This window comes from Saimiri boliviensis, chromosome 4 (assembly GCF_048565385.1).
Source record: "Saimiri boliviensis isolate mSaiBol1 chromosome 4, mSaiBol1.pri, whole genome shotgun sequence".
NCBI lineage: Eukaryota > Metazoa > Chordata > Mammalia > Primates > Cebidae > Saimiri > Saimiri boliviensis.
The window spans coordinates 391,870-413,502 of record NC_133452.1 but is presented as its reverse complement, the minus strand read 5'-3'; the positions used below and the strand labels follow the sequence as shown (position 1 = coordinate 413,502).

The following is a 21,633-nucleotide window of genomic DNA, read 5'->3' as shown; positions in this document are numbered from 1 at the left end:
TACAACATGCTGGGGAGGTGGAGTGATTTGAGTAGATTTGCTCCCTGCTTTCAAGGGGTGTCTTTTCCAGAGGGGCAGACAGAGGATGGATGCATACATGTAAATTATTCTATTGGCTGGTGCAGCAGTCATTGCAGTTTTTGCCATTAATAGCAATGGGGGAAGAAAAAGCAGGGAGGAGCCGGTGCTGCAGTTCATTAAAAGTAATGGGAAAACTTCGATGACTTCTGCATCAACTAATAGAATAATCACAGGTCTGCAAAACGTGGCAGTGGGGAAGTTCCGAGTGCTGGGATAGCGTCTGGATTCCTGAAGTCAGGAGATAGTGGTTGGCGACCTACCCAGGGTTAGTCCAAGGGAGGGGGGTGGGCAGGGAGCGATATTTCAGTGGAGACGCCAAGCATGAATGGCGATTAGAAAAGGAAACCCAGGTGGTGAGGGGGGAAGTGTTTTCGGCACAGAGATCAGCCTGTGGAAAGGCCCGGGGGTGCGAGTATACCATGTGTTCATCCACCTGAGGGGCGACCAGCAGGCTGGAGCTGAGCAGGCCAAGAGGAGGATGGGGAGCCTGGGAAAGGCGCCCAGGCAGAGGCACAGAGGGGCAGAGGCACAGAGGGGCAGAGGCCCAGAGTCAGGCCTGAGCCTGTGTGGTTTGAGGAACTGACAGAGGCCAGTCCAGCAGAAAAGAAACAGCCAAGGGAGACCACGAGGCCAGGGCAGAGAGCGGGGCCGTGCTGGGCACGTGGGCTGTGATGGGAGCTGCTGTTTGTGCTCAGGTGATGGGAATGAGCTGAAAGATTTTAAGGAGGGGAGTCACGTTTGGGGTTAATGTGTATTCTGGGAACCTTAGCAAAGTAAATTCATAGTTTGAATGTTCATAAGACTTTAATGCAGATAGAGAGAAAGAAGGTTCTTTCCACAGCTGTGATTAGATCATATTAAAAATATAGCTACGTTTTTAAATGTCATTTCAAATTGTGTATTTCCATCTGACATTGGATAGAAGTAGATTGCAAGATTCATGGAAAGTAGAAAAGTTAACTGACTTGCAAGAATATAAAAGACACATCAATTTGAAAGCAAAACGTTTATTCATTTACTTTTGCTGTGGTTTTGTTGACTGCAGAATTCCATGAGAAGGGATTGTTCAGGAAGGTCCTGAAGCTGGAGACCCAGGAGGAGCTGGTGGGGCTGTTGTTTAAGCCTGAGGGTCGTGGACGTGGAGACCTGGGGAGGAGCAGTTCTTTTTGTAGTTTGAGGGAGATGCAGCTACGTACCTGGGCAGGAGCAGCTGTTACTTTACTTTGGGATCAGACGGCTGTGGACCTGGGCAGGAGCAGTTCTTTTTGTTGTTTGAGGGAGATACATCTGTGGACCTGGGCAGGAGCAGTTCTTTAGTTTGAAGGGCACACAGCAGTGGACCTGGGCAGGAGCAGTTCTTTGTGTTGTTTGAGGGCCACACAGCTGTGGACCTGGGTGGGAGCAGTTCTTTCTGCAGTTTGAGAGCCACACAGCTGGGGATCTTGGCAGGAGCAGTTACTACTTTAGAGAACCTGACAGCTGTACACCTGGCAGGAGCAGTTCTTTGTGTTGTTTGAGTGCTGCACAGCTGCTGACTTGGGCAGGAGGCATCTTACTTTGGTCCATGCAGATGGAGTTCTGTGCAGATGTGGTTCTCACCTTAGGTTGATGGCCACAGCTGGATACCTGGGCAGGAGTAGTTCTTACTTTAGTTTGAGGGCTGCACAACTGAGGACTTGGGCAGGAGGGTTCTTACTTTATTTTGAGAGCTGGGCAGCTAGGGACTTGGGCAAGAATGGTTCTTTCTTTAGTTTTAGGCCTGCACAGCTGGGGGCCTGGGCAAGAGTGGTGCTTATTTTAGTTTGAGGGCTGCAGAGCCTCAGACTTGGGCAGGAGCAGTTCTTTCTTTAGTTTGAGGATCGTGCAGTTGAGTACCAGGACAGGAGCGGTTCTTACTTTAGTTCGAGGGGGCAGGAGCGGTTTTTGCTTTAGTTAGAGTCAGAGATTCCAGAGAATCCAGTGCTGCTGTTGTAGAGTAAGGACAGGTTAGCTGGAATCCTTGGGAGGAGTCAGTGAGGCTGTTATGTCTGAGGTTCTTGGAGCTAAACATGGAGCCAAAGTTGGGAAGGAGAGAGAGAGAGTCACAGAAGGGCACCTGAAACTGTAGATGTAACTGCACACCAAGCAAGCTAAGCCTGGGAGTGTCTCAGTCCTTCGTATTAATGCTTTCTTTTTACTTCTACACAGTTGGGATTTGTTTTCTGTCTGACACGACAGAAAGACCCTGATCAATATCCTCAGGAATTGAAAAGTTTAAAAAAACTAAATGATGTTGGCAATAATAATAATAGTAGAAATTTAACCAGGATTACCTTGACTGATAGAGACAAAATCACACATACACACAATATATGTCTTTTCAATAGTTAGTAAAATAAAAATAAATAGAAAAATAGGTCCAAGTAAAGCTCTATAAGGTTGTTTCATGGAGAAGGGGTGAAGGACAGAGGTGAATCTGAGAGTTGCTGCTGATGGACACATGGAGAATGGACCATTTTCCCCACGCGGTTTCAGTGTACGATGATCTTCTGTGAGACCTGGCAGCTGGGTCGCTTCACACAGCTGGGGATGCAGTGGGCATCACAGAAGGACCCTGTCTCAGCTGATCCTGCCCCTTTGCTGTGATGAGTGTGGCCTCTGATCTCCAACAACTGACTGTGTTTTGAGGGGAAGCCAGGCCTGTGAGCACAAGGGTATCCATGGTGAGGTTCTGTGGGTGGAACGTCTTGGATGTGCTTGAGGTTCCTTCCTGATGCTCATCTGCCATCTCGCTCTTTAACGCATCTTGTTTATAACTGTCTTCTCAATACTGTATAGGAAATAAGCACTTGTATAATATGGGCCAGGCATAAAGAATGTTCACACATTGGACACTCGGGACCTCCACCAAGTTTAGGGAATAGAATCTGAAGAAACCAAACTTTGGATGCTCCCTGGAAGCCCCTCCTGAATCCCAGTCCCTTCCCTTCTACTTCAGAAGGAGTCACTTTTTGCTTTAGTCTTTATCATTCCTGTACTTTTCTTCATGGTGTGTTTCTTTCCCCACATTTGTGTGCATCCCCAAACAATACTGCATGTGGTTTCTGAACACTCTGTTGTCTTTTTAAGACAGGTCTTGGTCTGTTGCCTGGGCTGCAGTTTTGAACTTTGATGTGAAGAAGTCTCCTGTGTGGCTGCTTCTCTGCTGCACTGGCTCTGAGCATTTGCTCCATGTCTATTTTCATCCTCTGTTCTCTTCCTGAGACCTGTCCACACTAACCTGATTCATTTTCATTGCTGCATGATCTCTAGTGGTGGATGGGACCCTGGGAAATGACTTTTTTTTCCTGCTGATGAATGTTTGGCCAGGTGGGCCCCTAGAACTGTTACTGTGAAGGTTCTTGGGCATTTCTTTTGTACACAACTTCAGTTTCTTCTGGTCAGTGGCTTTCAATTTTTTTTTTTTTTTTTTTTTGAGACGGAGTTTCGCTCTTGTTACCCAGGCTGGAGTGCAATGGCGCGATCTTGGCTCACCGCAACCTCCGCCTCCTGGATTCAGGCAATTCTCCTGCCTCAGCCTCCTGAGTAGCTGGGATTACAGGCATGCGCCACCATGCCCAGCTAAATTTTTGTATGTGGCTTTCAATTTTTAAAATTTCATCCCAGTAAGAAATGTAATTGTCCTGATGACCCACAACAGACACCCTTTCATAAGCAAGCACAGCAAAAATAATTCACAATCATTCTTAGTGGTGGCTGAGCATTCCTGTGGCTCTCCATTCTCCCCAACACTTGCACTGATTGTGGTATTTTTGCCAGTCATCTGGGTGTCAGCTGGTATCTCACCCTGTTAGGCTGAAACCCTCTTCATGTTTTTAATCATCCATTCCTCCACATTTTTTTTCTTCTGTGAAGGACTGGTTCAACTCCTTTGCCATGTTTCTATTTACTTGTTAAAATTTGAACCAGGCAAATTCTCATTAGAGACAAGGGGCCAAAGACTGAGCTGATGGAATCTAATGTCTTTTAATGTTGACTTCAATCCAGTAAAGCTCTCGTTATGCCATTTAAGTGTAACTGGGCCTGGAAGAGGCAGTGCTCCCTCTGGAATTAGAGGTCCAAATATTTGGATTTGATTTCCAGCCCTCTGCCAGTCAGTCAGCCATGCACTTTCAAGTGACAAGCCTTAGTCTAGTCACTTTGTCTGTTTCTCGATTTCTGCACAGGGATATATGTGGGCCTTAAGGCCCACTGGGAAACGATCCCTCTTCAAGCCCAGTACCTGGTTTGTTGAGTATACTTGTCAATGTAGACTTGAATACACCTATGGTTTTGGATTAGCTCTATTACCTCTGCTAGAAATTGACACACAAAATTGACATTGATTGACAAGATGAGAATCATTTCTAAAGAATTCAAATATAACTTAATCCTTTATTACTAAAAGAATGCTCAACTCAAGGGGACACAGATCACTCATTTTGACTTCATGAGCTATGGCACTTAGAGACAACTTTTTGAAAATACACAGCTTAAACTGTCCGTGCTTTAAGTGCTAGACAAGTTTTTAAGAATACACAGCTAAAATGGTCCCCGCTTTAAGTGCTTTAGGAAAATGGATTTCGGGCAAGGCCAGGTACGTCGATTTCAGAAGAGTCGATTTCAGACAAGGCAAGGAAAGTCAATTCCAGAGAAATCGATTTCAGACAAGGGGAGGCAAGCCGATTTCAGAAAAGTCGATCTCAGACAGGGCACGTCGATTCCAAGGCATGCAGATAACCGAAACGGTTCCGGAAACGGCCTGTGAGGGAGGGGCAGCCGCGCAGAGTCGCCTGCTGGAGGCCGCATAGCTGGGAGGTGCCGCCGGGGTGGGGTTGGGTGTGGCTGCTGCGTGCCAGGGGTGGCTGCCAGGCCGAGGGCAGCTCCATCTGGAAGTTCCAGCCCATCACAGTGCAGTCCACAGGTTCCAGACGGGGCTGTGCGGGCAGCGTGAAGGCGGGAAGGCTCCTGGGGGTCAAAGGAAGAGAACGTGCCTGTTCCGGGGACCCCAGGGTGAGCTTTCCAGGCAGAGGGAAGCCCGGGACCGGTTGTCATGGGGGTGTCTGAGTCTAGCTGGAGTTACTGGGGCAGGGAGGTTGGAAACGTAGGCCAACCGGTGTAAGCCTCCGCCTGCTGAGAGCTGCGGGGAGGGGCTGGTGTCCGCTGTCAGTGGCCTGTAACCCCGGGCGTCCACTGCCGGCAATTGCAGGAGCCTCCTCCCTGGTCTCTGCCCTCACAGCTGCGCCAGCCGCCCCTGCGCCCCAGCAGAAGCCGGGCTCTTAACATGGCAGTCCCCTCTGCCCCAGCGCTCGCCTCTCCAGGCACCGTCCCGGCTCTGGGCACCTGCGCTGCCCGTTCTGTTCTGCATTCCCTCCACCTTTTCTGCCCTGTGAGGCAGACCTCTGCTGTCTTCGCTGCTTTATTTCCCCAGACCCAGCCAGCATCGAAGGCGTGCTGTGTCCTAGGACCCTTGCAGCTGGCATGCAAGGAGGAGTGTGAGGCTCCCTGTCCCTCCTTAGACTCTCAGAATTCAGAAGAGCCACACTTTTTTGCCTGAATTTAACTCTTAGTTCTTTGAAGGCCCTCGAGAAAAAGTGTGCAAGACTGCTGTTAACCAGTCAGTCCTGAGTTGGATTCTTCACGCTAAAACGTGACTTAAGCCGGAAGGCTTTGTTCATTCGAAACCATGACTAGGCCAGAGAAGTTTACACCAATGTAAAGGAAAATACAGTCTTAATTATACCAAGTCTGACTTTTCTACCATTGCATCCAACAGGGAAACTGCTGGCTTCCATCAAGACCTGGTTCCACCACAGAGCAGGAGAAAGAGGCAGGGACGCAGGGGACCCCCCACCTCCAGCCTCTGCAGGCGCCAGATGCCACTGTTCTTCAGGAAGCCAGATGATAATAACCACCCTTTCCTGCTAAGTTGTCTTGAAAACCCTTAGGTAGAAAAAGTCCTCAAAATGTGTCGGCTTAATTAGACGTACAGCGTCTCAGGTCTCAAAGGGAAAAATGCATTCTCTTTCTTCCACGGGCTGGTTTTGCTGCTGGCGGCACTGCTGAATGGAACCAGAACAAACCAACTTCAAAGTGAATTCCCTTTTGTCTGAGGCCAGCTGCTGTACCAGGTCCGTCTGGGATCCTGTGTGTAAAAAGCACACCTGGCCTCCCCAAACGGTTCCCATGCATGCTTCCAAAAGAGAAATAACTAATTCTCAATGATACCATGACAGGATACTTGAAACTAATTTTTCTGAATTGTAGATTTGACAACAGATTCCACCTAAACCATCAATTACGGTTTCTTTCTAATACCTTCAGATTCCATCTAAAACATAAACAGGAGGAGGTACAAAACTGGTAAGTGGAGGTATGCTGTGTGTTCACATGACTGGATCTGAAATGTCACCTCACATCATTCCAAAGCAGCCTCTGAGCAGGGCCCTCAGCCACAGCTATCAATCCACGGCCATAACAGAAATCAGCCTCATGGAGAAATCGTCAAGACAGAAGCACGAGAACCCAGAACAGCCCTCATCCTCTGTCCAGCGATTCTCCGCCTTCAGGACGGGAGCGTGAGAACCCAGAACAGCCCTCATCCTCTGTCCAGCGATTCTCCACCTTCAGGATGAGAGCGTGAGAACCCAGAACAGCCCTCATCCTCTGTCCAGCAATTCTCCACCTTCAGGATGAGAGCGTGAGAACCCAGAACAGCCCTCATCCTCTGTCCAGACATTCTCCACCTTCAGGATGGGAGCGTGAGAACCCAGAACAGCCCTCATCCTCTGTCCAGCGATTCTCCACCTTCAGGGTGGGAACGTGAGAACCCAGAACAGCCTGCCTTCATCTTCTGTCCAGTGAGAGAGCTGGCACCTTGTCCTGATTTGCTTTTAAATCCTTCCAGCAGGAAGGCTGTAATTTATAGTGTTAGTGAAAAGCCACAAATATGATTTAAACTACACATGATTCTGTGCTTTTCCTAAAGGACCACAGGTTAGGCATCACCTTTTTATCTGAGTTGAGCGGCAACGGAGATTGAGATGCAGCCGGAAGGACGCAAAGCGGTTTACCGGAGACTCTGCCTGAGGCCGAGCAGGGCTGCCATCAGGCCTTGCTCACCAGAAAAATGGGTTATTATCATAATTATCCTGTATACCACACGGTGATTAATACAGCTCTCTTCCTCTTTTCAAAACTGCATAATAAAATCAGCTTTAGTCACTACTGAGATGAAGAAAATCATTTTAAAACCACTTTAAATCAGGTTACTGGCTGTCAATTTACTTAAGATTGGAACATTTATACCCCTATTATTAACAACAGAATCCCTATTTTAGGAATGTTTATCATATGCTGCACATGGTGGACACTGCAAGCTGAGAGCTGGATGTTGTCTTCTTTTAAGAGTGCTGAGGTTTTTTTCTGGCAATTAAGTTACTGGCACATGCACACTTGTGAGTGAATCAGTGCTGGGACTGGGATGCAATAGTCCAGAAATAAGTGCTGGGACTGGGCTCACGTTGTCCAGGAATCAGTGCTGGGACTGGGTTCACGTTGTCCAGGAATCAGTGCTGGGACTGGGCTGAGGCTGTCCAGGAATCAGTGCTGGGACTGGGCTGAGGTTGTCCAGGAATCAGTGCTGGGACTGGGCTGAGGTTGTCCAGGAATCAGTGCTGGGACTGGGCTGAGGTTGTCCAGGAATCAGTGCTGGGACTGGGTTGAGGTTGTCCAGGAATCAGTGCTGGGACTGGGTTGAGGCTGTCCAGGAATCAGTGCTGGGACTGGGCTGAGGCTGTGCAGGAATCAGTGCTGGGACTGGGCTGAGGTTGTCCAGGAATCAGTGCTGGGACTGGGCTGAGGCTGTCCAGGAATCTGTGCTGGGACTGGGTTGAGGCTGTCCAGGAAATCAGTGCTGGGCCTGGGCTGAGGCTGTCCAGGAATCTGTGCTGGGACTGGGTTGAGGCTGTCCAGGAATCAGTGCTGGGACTGGGTTGAGGCTGTCCAGGAAATCAGTGCTGGGACTGGGTTGAGGCTGTGCAGGAATCAGTGCTGGGACTGGATTGAGGCTGTCCAGGAATCAGTGCTGGGGCTGGGTTGAGGCTGTCCAGGAATCAGTGCTGGGACTGGGCTGAGGCTGTCCAGGAATCAGTGCTGAGACTGGGTTGATGCTGTCCCGGAATCAGTGCTGGGACTGGGCTGAGGCTGTGCAGGAATCAGTGCTGGGACTGGGCTGAGGCTGTGCAGGAATCAGTGCTGAGACTGGGTTGATGCTGTCCCGGAATCAGTGCTGGGACTGGGCTGAGGCTGTGCAGGAATCAGTGCTGGGACTGGGCTGAGGCTGTGCAGGAATCAGTGCTGGGGCTGGGTTGAGGCTGTCCAGGAATCAGTGCTGGGGCTGGGTTGAGGCTGTCCAGGAATCAGTGCTGAGACTGGGTTGAGGCTGTCCCGGAATCAGTGCTGGGACTGGATTGAGGCTGTCCAGGAAATCAGTGCTGGAACTGGGTTGAGGCTGTCCAGGAATCAGTGCTGGGACTGGGCTGAGGTTGTCCCAGAATCAGTGCTGGGACTGGGTTGATGCTGTCCAGGAATCAGTGCTGGGGCTGGGTTGAGGCTGTCCAGGAATCAGTGCTGGGACTGGGCTGAGGCTGTCCAGGAATCAGTGCTGGGGCTGGGTTGAGGCTGTCCAGGAATCAGTGCTGGGACTGGGTTGAGGCTGTCCAGGAATCAGTGCTGGGACTGGGCTGAGGCTGTCCAGGAATCAGTGCTGGGACTGGGTTGATGCTGTCCAGGAATCAGTGCTGGGACTGGATTGAGGCTGTCCAGGAAATCAGTGCTGGGACTGGGTTGAGGCTGTCCAGGAATCAGTGCTGGGACTGGGCTGAGGTTGTCCAGGAATCAGTGCTGGGACTGGGCTGAGGCTGTGCAGGAATCAGTGCTGGGACTGGGTTGAGGCTGTCCAGGAATCACTGCTGGGCCTGGGCTGAGGCTGCATAGGAATCAGTGCTGGGACTGGGTTGATGCTGTCCAGGAAACCAGTGCTGGGCCTGGGCTGAGGCTGTGCAGGAATCAGTGCTGGGACTGGGCTGAGGTTGACCCGGAATCAGTGCTGGGACTGGGCTGAGGCTGTGCAGGAATCAGTGCTGGGACTGGGCTGAGGCTGTGCAGGAATCAGTGCTGGGACTGGGCTGAGGTTGACCCGGAATCAGTGCTGGGACTGGGCTGAGGCTGTGCAGGAATCAGTGCTGGGACTGGGCTGGGGTTGTCCAGGAATCAGTGCTGGGACTGGGTTGAGGCTGTCCAGGAATCAGTGCTGGGACTGGGCTGAGGTTGTGCAGGAATCAGTGCTGGGGCTGGGTTGAGGCTGTCCAGGAATCAGTGCTGGGCCTGGGCTGAAGCTGCATAGGAATCAGTGCTGGGACTGGGTTGAGGCTGTCCAGGAATCACTGCTGGGCCTGGGCTGAGGCTGCATAGGAATCAGTGCTGGGACTGGGTTGATGCTGTCCAGGAATCAGTGCTGGGGCTGGGTTGATGCTGTCCAGGAATCAGTGCTGGGACTGGGTTGAGGCTGCCCAGGAATCAATGCTGGGACTGGGTTGATGCTGTCCAGGAATCAGTGCTGAGACTGGGCTGAGGCTGTCCAGGAATCAGTGCTGGGACTGGGTTGAGGCTATCCAGGAATCAGTGCTGGGACTGGGTTGATGCTGTCCAGGAATCAGTGCTGGGACTGGGCTGAGGTTGTCCCGGAATCAGTGCTGGGACTGGGTTGAGGCTGTCCAGGAATCAGTGCTGGGACTGGGTTGAGGCTGTCCAGGAATCAGTGCTGGGACTGGGTTGATGCTGTCCAGGAAATCAGTGCTGGGACTGGGTTGATGCTGTCCAGGAATCAGTGCTGGGACTGGGTTGAGGCTGTCCAGGAAATCAGTGCTGGGACTGGGTTGATGCTGTCCAGGAATCAGTGCTGGGACTGGGCTGATGCTGTCCAGGAATCAGTGCTGGGCCTGGGCTGAGGCTGTGCAGGAATCAGTGCTGGGACTGGGTTGAGGTTGTCCCGGAATCAGTGCTGGGACTGGGCTGAGGCTGTGCAGGAATCAGTGCTGGGACTGGGTTGAGGTTGTCCAGGAATCAGTGCTGAGACTGGGCTGAGGCTGTGCAGGAATCAGTGCTGGGACTGGGTTGATGCTGTCCAGGAATCAGTGCTGGGACTGGGCTGAGGCTGTGCAGGAATCAGTGCTGGGACTGGGTTGAGGTTGTCCCGGAATCAGTGCTGGGACTGGGCTGAGGCTGTGCAGGAATCAGTGCTGGGACTGGGCTGAGGTTGACCCGGAATCAGTGCTGGGACTGGGCTGAGGCTGTGCAGGAATCAGTGCTGGAACTGGGCTGGGGTTGTCCAGGAATCAGTGCTGGGACTGGGTTGAGGCTGTCCAGGAATCAGTGCTGGGACTGGGCTGAGGTTGTGCAGGAATCAGTGCTGGGGCTGGGTTGAGGCTGTCCAGGAATCAGTGCTCGGACTGGGCTGAGGCTGTCCAGGAATCAGTGCTGGGGCTGGGTTGAGGCTGTCCAGGAATCAGTGCTCGGACTGGGCTGAGGCTGTCCAGGAATCAGTGCTGGGGCTGGGTTGAGGCTGTCCAGGAATCAGTGCTGGGACTGGGCTGAGGTTGTCCCAGAATCAGTGCTGGGACTGGGTTGATGCTGTCCAGGAATCAGTGCTGAGACTGGGTTGATGCTGTCCCGGAATCAGTGCTGGGACTGGGCTGAGGCTGTGCAGGAATCAGTGCTGGGACTGGGCTGAGGCTGTGCAGCAATCAGTGCTGGGGCTGGGCTGAGGTTGTGCAGGAATCAGTGCTGGGACTGGGTTGAGGCTGTCCAGGAAATCAGTGCTGGGACTAGGTTGAGGCTGTCCAGGAATCAGTGCTGGGACTGGGCTGAGGTTGTCCCAGAATCAGTGCTGGGACTGGGTTGATGCTGTCCAGGAATCAGTGCTGAGACTGGGTTGAGGCTGTCCCGGAATCAGTGCTGGGACTGGGCTGAGGCTGTGCAGGAATCAGTGCTGGGACTGGGCTGAGGCTGTGCAGCAATCAGTGCTGGGGCTGGGCTGAGGTTGTGCAGGAATCAGTGCTGGGACTGGGTTGAGGCTGTCCAGGAATCAGTGCTGGGCCTGGGCTGAGGCTAGGCAGGAATCAGTGCTGGGACTGGGTTGAGGCTGTCCAGGAATCAGTGCTGGGACTGGGTTGAGGCTGTGCATGTGTCTCTCTTGGGACTGGGCTGTGGCTGTCCAGGATTGGGTGCTGGGACTAGGCTGAGGTTGTACAAGGACTGGGTCGAGTATCTCTGTTTTTTCAATAATGAGACCAGCGTGAAGGCTCACGAGTCTGCCATAGGAACATCTCACGAGGCCATACACAGCGCAGTAAGGCCAGTAGTAAGCAGCAGTGTGGTTCAGCACACAATAGAAGGTATTGTAAAGGAAAATGTAAACTCTATTTGCATGATGAAACACAGCAGTTACTCTGCGAAGCCTGTGATGTATGAACAGGGAATGCTAAAGTGCCTTTCATGACCCTGCTCTCCCAGTAAAGTCTCCATTGAGCTGGTCCCAGAAAGCAGAGTCTCCACAGGCAAGGACAGGGCCCAGCTACAATGTGCGGAGCACACAGCCTGGCCCAGAGGATCAATCAGCCCTTGAGTCTGCAATGTGGGGGGCCCTCCAGACAGAGAGTGAGGGGCCAAGCACAGCCATTAGAAATCTCAGGTCAAAAGATGAAGCTGGAGCCCAGACCCCCAAATTCACACTCAGAAAGGGCATGGCAGGCAGCTCACCAGCTCTAGCAATCCCAGCATGGGAGAAACAGAAAAAGAAACAAGCTTGTGAAGAGGAATCAGCGAAAGAGAAGCCAAACGAGTGTGTGAGAGGTGAAAGGATGTGTTTGTGACAAGTGGCAAACCACTGACAAGAGGTGTGGGTCCACGTGGTGGCATGGGCTTTGTGTTCAAGGGGCCGGCACCTGGACAGAGCTTCTCATAGCAGGACAGTCGGACAGAGACAGGGGACCTGCCAAGTGGGCCAGTGACAGAGCCCCACATAGCAGGATGGTGGGACAGAGACAGGGGACCTGCCGAGTGACCCAGTGACAGGGCCCCACATAGCAGGACGGTGGGACAGAGACAGGGGACCTGCCGAGTGACCAGTGACAGAGCCCCACATAGCGGGACGGTGGGACAGAGACAGGGGACCTGCCGAGTGACCCACTGACAGAGCCCCACATAGCAGGATGGTGGGACAGAGACAGGGGACCTGCTGAGTGACCAGTGACAGAGCACCTCATAGCAGGACGGTGGGACAGAGACAGGGGACCTGCCGAGTGACCCAGTGACGGAGCCCCACATAGCGGGACGGTGGGACAGAGACAGGGGACCTGCCGAGTGACCCACTGACAGAGCCCCACATAGCAGGATGGTGGGACAGAGACAGGGGACCTGCTGAGTGACCAGTGACAGAGCCCCACATAGCAGGACGGTGGGACAGAGACAGGGGACCCGCTGAGTGACCAGTGACAGAGCACCTCATAGCAGGACGGTGGGACAGAGACAGGGGACCTGCCGAGTGACCCAGTGACGGAGCCCCACATGGCACGACAGTGGGACAGAGACAGGGGACCTGCCGAGTGGGCCAGTGACGGAGCCCCACATAGCAGGACAGTGGGACAGAGACAGGGGACCTGTCGAGTGACCCAGTGACGGAGCCCCACATGGCAGGACGGTGGGACAGAGACAGGGGACCTGCCGAGTGGGCCAGTGACAGAGCCCCACATAGCAGGATGGTGGGACAGAGACAGGGGACCTGCCGAGTGACCCAGTGACGGAGCCCCACATGGCAGGACGGTGGGACAGAGACAGGGGACCTGCCGAGTGGGCCAGTGACGGAGCCCCACATAGCAGGACGGTGGGACAGAGACAGGGGACCTGCTGAGTGGGCCCAGTCAACTCCACATGGCAGCTCTGCTGGCTGCTCACTGGGTGCTGTGTGGCCAGCACATCTGAACAACCTGGCTAAGACTGGGTGGGAGCTGAGGGAAGAATGGAGGTGAGTGGGTAAGAGTGAGGCATGGAGATCAGCGATGGATGAAGATAATGAAGAGCAGTGAGCAGTGGAGCTGAGGAGGAGTGGAGATGATATGGGTGGAGGTGCCGGGAATGACGATGTGGGTGGAGGTGATGGGAGGTGGAGGTGATGTGGGTAGATGTGACGGGGTGGAGGTGATGGGGGTGGAGGTGACGGGGTGGAGGTGATGGGGGTGGAGGTGATGGGGTGGAGGTGATGGGGTGGAGGTGATGGGGTGGAGGTGATGGGGTGGAGGTGATGGAGGTGGAGGTGATGGGGTGGAGGTGATGGGGGTGGAGGTGATGGGGTGGAGGTGATGGGGTGGAGGTGATGAGGGTGGAGGTGATGGGGTGGAGGTGATGGGGTGGAGGTGATGGGGGTGGAGGTGTGAGGGTGGAGGTGATGGGGTGGAGGTGATGGGGGTGGAGGTGATGGGGGTGGAGGTGATGGGGGTGGAGGTGATGGGGTGGTGGTGATGGGGGTGGAGGTGATGGGGTGGAGGTGATGGGGGTGGAGGTGATGCGGATGGTGACGGGTGGGGGTGATGGGGGTGGAGGTGATGGGGTGGAGGTGATGAGGGTGGAGGTGATGGGGGTGGAGGTGATGGGGTGGAGGTGATGGGGTGGAGGTGATGGGGTGGAGGTGATGGGGGGTGGAGGTGATGGGGTGGAGGTGATGGGGTGGAGGTGATGGGGTGGAGGTGATGGGGTGGAGGTGATGGGGGGTGGAGGTGATGAGGGTGGAGGTGATGGGGTGGAGGTGATGGGGTGGAGGTGATGGGGGGTGGAGGTGATGGGGTGGAGGTGATGGGGTGGAGGTGATGGGGGTGGAGGTGATGGGGTGGAGGTGATGAGGGTGGAGGTGATGGGGGTGGAGGTGATGCGGATGGTGACGGGTGGGGGTGATGAGGGGTAGAGACGATGTGGTTGGAAGTCATGGGGGGTGGAGGTTAGGAAGGGTGGAGGTGATTTCGGAGTAGATGTGAGAAAAGGGTGATTTATTGGCAGTTTCCATTTACAACTCTGGTGCAAATTATGTCATGATATTTCAAACACAGACTGACACAATCTCAGTGTATTTGAGTCACGTCAGAGGGACAGCCCATTAAATAATTTACTAGTACCTCAGTTCATTTCTTAGCCACTAGTAAATTATTTGTTGTCTGTAGCTTTTAAGCCCAGGATTTTAACTACAGGAGACATGACCACGTTTGTTGAGTTGTGAAAGGAACTGTGTATAAGGAAAACTATAAAAGACTGATGAAAGAAATTCAAGAGGCCATAAAACAATGGAAAGGCAGCCCATGCTGATGAACTGTAAGAATTAATACTGTTAAAATGGCCAGACTACCCAAAGTGACCTACAGAGTCAGTGTGATTCCTATCAAAACACCAAGGACATTCCTCACAGAAATAGAAGAAACACTCCTGAAATTCATACAGAACCACAAAAGACCTTGAAAAGCTAAAGCAATCCTGAGCAAAAAGTACAAACTTGGAGGCATCACACTAACTCATTCCAAATTATACTGCAAGGCTAGAGTAACCAAAACAGCGTGGTACTGACATAAAAACAGACGCATCTACCAATGGAACAGAACAGAGCCCAGAAATAAACCCACATCCTCAGACAACTCATTTTCAACCAAGTGTCCAGGAACATACCTCGGGGAAGGACAAACGTTTAATAAATGTGCTGGGGAAAGTAGACTGTTCTCACACTGCTATGAAGAGATACTAGAGACGAGGTAATTCATAAAGAAAAGGTGTTTCACTGGCTCGCAGTTCTGCAGGCTGTTCCGGAAGCATGGCAGCATCCGCTTCTGAGGAGACCTCAGAGTTTTCACTCATGGGGAAAGGCAAAGGGGAGTCGGGGTCTGACAGGCAGGAGCAGGGCCAAGAGAGACGGGGAGGTGCCACACGCTTTTAGCCCCTCTCCCCCAAGAACACTCGCCCACACCACTGGCAGTAGCTGTGCTTACCCTGAGATAACTTTGCCACCAAAGTATCTTTCTTTTATTATTACTTTCACAGGGCTCTAGTGTGTCAACTTTGGAAACAAAAGACTTCATTCGGTTTATAGCAACTGGTTTTAGTAGTGGTATCTCCATGTACAAATATAGTCAAATTCTAAAACACGTAGCTTAATTACACTCAGAACGATAATAAAATGACAGAAGCTGATGTGAGTTCTAATGCGTGTCAGGCACTTGAGGCTTTTACACGGATTAACCTCGTAACAGTCACTTCCCTACAGACTTTTTTCCAGTTAGCTACATTTTGAAGTCTTACACGTTAGTCCTACTCACTTTTGCAGTCTTTCTAGTAATTTTAGATTTTGGCCTTTGGTACAAACTAGTTTCTTAAAGAGGTCATTTTTTATTTCAAAATTTACATTCTTTTTCAAATTTATTTCAAAATTTACATTTATGCTGAATGGAATGTATTTCCATTCAGCATAATGAGATTTAAGAGAAGGATAAAAAAATTAGTTCTATATCTTCCACAAAACACTAGTAAGCCAAATCTAACAGCATATTAAAAGGATCATTCACTGTGACCAAGTGGCAGTTATTCCTGGAATGCAGGCATTCTTCAGCATAAGAGAACCAGTCAACGTAATATACCACATTAACAGATCAAAGACAAAAAGCTCACACCATCATCTCAAGTGAACAGAATAGGCATCTGGCAAACTCCAACACCCTTTCATGATAACAGACCCAGAAAACCAAGAATGGAAAGAAACTTCCTCAATATGATAAAAGGTGTTTATGAAAAACCTACAGCTAATATCACACTCAATGGTGAAAGACTAACAGCTTTCCCCATGATCAAGAACAAAATAGGGATCCCTGCTTTCTACACTGATTCAACAATGCCCTGGAAGTTCTAGTCAGAGCAATCCAACAAAAAAAGGAAATAAAAGGTATCCAAATTGGAAAGGAAGAAGTAAAACTATTTCTATGTTCAGACGACAATAATCCTCCATATAAAAAACCCAGAAAAAGCTAGCTGGTTAATAAATAAATTCTGCCGAGTTGCAAGGCACAAGAACAACACATAAAAGTGAGTCATGTTTCTATACACCAGCAATGAATACTCTGAAAAGGAAATTAAGAAAACAATTCCATTCATAATAGCATCTAAAAGAATTAAACACCTAGGAATACATTTAAATGAGAAGGTGAAAGACTTGTATGGTGAAAGCTACAAAATGCTAATGAAGAAATTAAAGAGAACACACATGGAAGACAGTATGCTCATGAAGCGGGAGGCTTCACATGGAAGACGTCCGTCCATACTACCTATAGTGATCTACAAATTCAGTGCAAAATCCCTGTCAAAATGCCAACCGTATTTTTTGCAGAAATGAAAAAGATGATCCTCAAATTTGTATAGAATTGCAAGGACCCCAAAATTGCAAAAAAAAAAAAAACCTATTTTTTTTTGAGACAGAGTCTGGAAACTGTCGCCTGCGTGGAGTGCAGTGGCGCGATCTCAGCTCACTGCAACCTCCGCCTCTCGGGTTCACACGGTTCTCCTGCCTCAGACTCCTGAGTAGCTGGGATTACAGGCGCACACCACACCCAGCTAATGTTTTGTATTTTTGTAGAGACAGGGTTTCACTATGCTGGCCAGACTGCTGTCGAATTCCTGATCTTGTGATCCGCCTGCCTTGGCTTCCTAAAGTGCTGGGATTACAGACATGAATCACCGTGCCCAGCCCCTAAAAATTTTTTTTGGAAAAAAAAAATGGAAGAACCAAGTTAGAATGCTCATACTCTCTGATTTCAAAACTTATTACGAAGCTATAGCAATCAATGTGGTAGAGACATAAGAAATGACCTCGAGAGTGTAGAACTGAGGTCTAGAAACAAACCCATATAATCATGGCCCTTTGATTTTCAGCCAGGGTTCCAAGACGCTGGTTAAAAATGGGGAAAAAATAATGTATTCAATGAATGGTGCTGACACAACTGTTATCCACATGTGAAAGAACGAAGTTAGACCCCTACCCCACGCCACCTACAAAATCACGAAAAATGGATCAGCAACCTAAACACAAGCCCTAAAACCGTCACATTCTTAGGAGAAAACCCTGGGGTAAACCTTCATGGCTTTGCATGTGGCAATGGATTCTTAAATATGACACTGAGAGCATGAGTAACAAAAGAAAACAGAGATAAATGGAATAATAATAGGTAACGGATCAAAAGATAAACAGATACAATGAAAATTAAAACTACAATGAGATAATGGTTCACACCAGCAGGATGGCTACAATAATAACATAAAAAGCAGACAAGAACAAGCGTTGGTGAGACTGTGGAGAAACTGCACCCTGTGCGCTGCTGGTGGGGATGGAAATGGTGCAGGTGCCATGGAACAGGCCGGTGGTTTGCCAAAAAATCCCAGAGAACGATGATAGAATCTTGAAATTCTACTCTGAGGTATATGAAAGAGAAATGCAAAGAGAGAGACACACACAAAACTTGTAAACACATGTTCATAGCAACATTCTCCACAAAAGCCAAAAGACAGAAAAAGTCCAAATGTCTATCAGCAGATGAGCAGACAGGCTGTGGTCTATCCATACAACGGAGTGCTATACAGCCACGGAAAGACACCGACTACTGACAGATGCTGCCACGCGGTGAGGGTCATGAACATTACACTTCGTGAGAGAAATCAGACACAAAAACCTACATATGGTGCGACTCCACTGACGTGAAATGCCCAGAAAAACAACTCCATAGAGACAGAAAGCAGATGAGTGCTTGCCTGGGGCAGGGGAGGGCGGAATGTGGACAAACGGCTTCAGGGGTCAGACATTTTTACTTTGGAATTTCACGGTGAAAATTATCTGAGCTAGAAAGAGGTGCTGGTTGCACACACTGTGAAGTGCTGACCTCCATCAAACTGTTTAAAATTTTATGTTCTGTAAATTTCACTTTGCTAAATTCTTTTCAAAAAGTTAGTTCTAGAACCTTGTGGAAATTGTGCTTTTTTTTCCTCATTTGTTTGGTACTGTTGCTCTCCTTGCATTTATTACTCGCTCCCCAGCAGTAATCTTTCCCAAACAACCCCTTCCCTATGCTTTTCTTTTTAAATGCTGTCTTTTGGGGAGAGGGCATCTTTGTCTCGAAGGCACGAGTGGTCACTGTGATTCTCTGGGTTGCAGCCATGGAATGCTACAGCTCTAGGCACGTGAGTATTCACCTAAGGACTAAATGTTCACTCCTGTGTCCAGCGTGGTCCTACAGGCTGAATAAATACTTGTTCCAATGAGGTCTTCTTTAATCTTTCTAAACGATCCATAGAGAAAACTCAGGAATCTTTGAACTCAGTGGGGTTCACTGTCTAATAATTTGGGCACTTCTACAAAACACTTCCTTGAAATATTACATGATTGTTTTGCTAAAATACTACATATTGTAGTTGCAATTCCTATCTCTTGGTGACATCTTTGAGTATAAACACAACTTGAAGATAATTTCATTGAATATATTTCCTTAAGAAATTTGACAAAAAATTGAAACTCATTCTTTTTCCCTTATTTCTAGAACAATCTCTCTCTCATGTAGGAATCGACTTGAGAGCTAACATTTATTGAGCAGTTCCTACACTCCACACACTCTCTCAGCACACTGCAAAGCTACTGCCACTCAAGCTTAACAGTGACTAAGGTGTGGATCAGGGCCCTCTCCCCCGTTCACTGGGGAAACCAAAGGTAGACCTGGGCCAGTGTGATTGCACAGGCTGAATCCCAAACCACTGTGACCACAATGCCCGCATCACACCATGAGTCCCATGTCTCATTCTACCATACCAAGGGTTAGAGACCAGGAGCTTTCAGAAACTCATTCCAATCCCTCGATGTCCCAGTGAAGAAAAGCATGCAGGGAATTATGTCACTACCTAAAGGCAAGTGACAACTTCAGGTTAGTTTCCACCAAACCAACCTCCTGAGGGTTAGTTTCCACCAAACCAACCTCCTAGACACTAGACAGGTGGGTGGTCCCCTCCACTAGACATCAGAGGGGTGGGTGGTCCCCTCCACTAGACACCAGAGGAGTGAGTGGTCCCCTTCACTAAACAGTAGAGGGGTGGGTGGTCCCCTCCAGTAGACACCAGAGGGGTGGGCGGTCCCCTCCACTGGACACCAGAGGGGTGGGCGGTCCGCTCCACTGGACACCAGAGGGGTGGGCGGTCCCCTCCACTGGACACTAGACGGGTGGGTGGTTCCCTCCACTAGTCATTAGAGGGTGGGTCATTTTTATTCTTGATTGTCTCTGGAATGTTGTTCGGGTAGGAAGCCTGGAAGGAGAGTCCACAGGGCAGGCTCTGCCTGTCTGCGCAGCCACAGAAGGCAAATTTGTCTTAGAATGGGACTGGGAAGGGAGGGAAACTGGGCTTTCCTAGAGAGGAGGGATGGATGTTTGCTGAGCACCACAGAAGCAGGGGATGAAGCGATTGGCAGTGCTCCTGGGGAGACGGGAACTGGCAAGAGACGGTGTGTAAAGTGGGCTCCGACCGTCGTACGCAGACCTCCTGAGGGCCAGAGGGGCTTTGGGCTGATGATGAAGGCAGGTGACCTGGAAAGCCCTCTCAAGGAGAGGCGTACCAGAGTGGAGGGGCAAGGGGTGGGTGAGAGCAGGCCCAGCTTCTTCAGCATCTTGTTACCTGCTCACTGCAGCCACTCTAGTGCAGAACCCCACGTTAATTCACGTCCAGGCTGTGTCAGCCTCAGAAACATAAGCAGTTTTAAGAAGTCGTAGAAATTTACCACAAAGTTTCTCTCTTGCATAACCTGACTTTGTCAGGGAAAATTCTGTAAGATCAATCTAAAAGTATTCAAAAGCTTTGTCTCTGAAAATCCGGATATCATGATGTAGGCAGCTTTCAATTCAGGAACATTCTGCTAAAGCATGGTAAGGTAAGTGAAGAGAGCAGCTGTTTCCTTTTAAAACCATGTGCACAGCTGTTCTTAAGTTTGACTCTATGGTACTGAGAGGTGGGCGGGGCACACGTTAATTCCTGCACAATGGACAGACTGAAGTTCAGAGACGCTGAGCTACTGGCCCAAAGGACCACAGTTGGTGGAGGGTGGAGGGTGGACGTGTGCGTTTTCAAGATCCCAGGCCTGTTATTGGGGCACAAGGGTGGGGGCCCGAGCCTATGACCCACTTCACAGACAACTGCCCACAGGGCCCCCGAATGGTAAAAGAAAATGATGGATGCCTTCTGCTCACTGGAGTCCAGATTCCCAGGCCCAGGACTAACTCTTTCAGAACAGAACGTGTCGCCTCCCAACCCCCTCCAGCCCCCCACTTGCCCCAGTCTTATCCTCTTCACTCTCCCCCTGCTCAGAAGCATGCTGGGTTCTCAGCTCAAACAAAGTCTGAGGCTCTGTCTTCAACAATATGGTGGAAGAACGGAGCCCCTCACCACACACATGGCACCCGAAACCTTGGCTGGACCCATCTGCGCCGGCCCGTCCACAGGGAGCACCTGCCCTGCCAGGCATGGAAGGACCCAGGTGGGGACCAGAACTGCTGCCCCAGGGCACAGAGGCACTGATGCTGCCTCAGCCGGGAGAGGCACCAGAATTTCAGGGCCCTGGAGGGGAGAAGCAGAACCAGGGCCTCGAGTTTGCCTAAAACCTGGCTTTGCTGCTTCCTGGCAGTGAGACGCTGGGCAGGCGTTGAAGCCTCAATTTCCACCATGTGTAGAACGAGTAGCCCCACCTTGGAAGTCCGAGGTTAGGGTTAGGAGGCTCTAGATGGCCTGACTTTTGTTCAAACGCAAAGAGAGGACAAACTCATTCTGTTTAGAAAGAGGGAGGAGCAGTGTCCGAGCTGGACTCAAAGGATTTCCCACAAAAATCTCTGAGGATACGGGCATGTGGGGCCTCCTGTGAACACACGTCTCAGAGAGCCTTGGGGCAAATTAGTTCCTCAGCCCAGCATTTTTGGGATACTTTACAAACAATGAAGAATTTCTGTGAGACCACCGGCCGGCTTGAGAGCTAGCCAGTGTCACAGATCCCACAAAGGCGATGTCAGACTAGACCGACCCACTCACCAGAAAGGCCTGCAGGGCCCCCTCTACCAGGATAAAAGATGAGAGGCCTCCCACTAACACAGGGGACCTGGCACCCTGGCCTACCAGCAGGCTGCACGGTCACAGCCCTGTGTGCTCCCAGCCCAGGCTATACCTGCATTTGCACACCAGATGCTGGGCGCACAGTGAAATAACAACCCGGTGGCTTTTATTTAGAAGCATGCACCCATTGCTCGGTGGGGGTCACCAAGCACTGCTGTCCAGTGGGCTATGATCCCAACAAGAACGTAACTGCTGGATCTCACAGAATCTCAGAAATGTCAGCCTCCTAAAGCTCTCTCAAGTTCCTCCTAACCCAGAGAACCT

The 21,633-nt window shown here is 50.6% G+C and overlaps 1 protein-coding gene and 1 long non-coding RNA gene across 4 annotated transcripts in view; one reads left to right on the top strand and one right to left on the bottom strand.

The window, feature by feature from the left end:
* Positions 1-1,955: 1,955 nt before the first annotated feature.
* Positions 1,956-21,633, bottom strand: part of LOC141584215 (uncharacterized) — a 43,866-nt gene continuing 24,188 nt past the window's right edge. For 2 of the 3 annotated variants that reach the window (XR_012517119.1, XM_074397120.1), the window contains exon 2: positions 2,979-5,067. Coding sequence is in view for 1 of the 3 variants with exons in the window: in XM_074397120.1 (XP_074253221.1) it covers positions 5,006-5,067 (62 nt within the window). In the remaining 2 variants the exon portion in view is untranslated. Of the gene's footprint in view, positions 2,891-2,978; positions 5,068-21,633 lie in introns of those variants that run through there. The other variant, XR_012517120.1, reaches the window with a different exon arrangement.
* On the top strand, positions 5,024-7,341 carry LOC120363577 (uncharacterized). The gene is made up of 2 exons (XR_012517121.1): positions 5,024-5,112; positions 5,876-7,341. It is a non-coding gene; the product is annotated as an uncharacterized LOC120363577 (long non-coding RNA).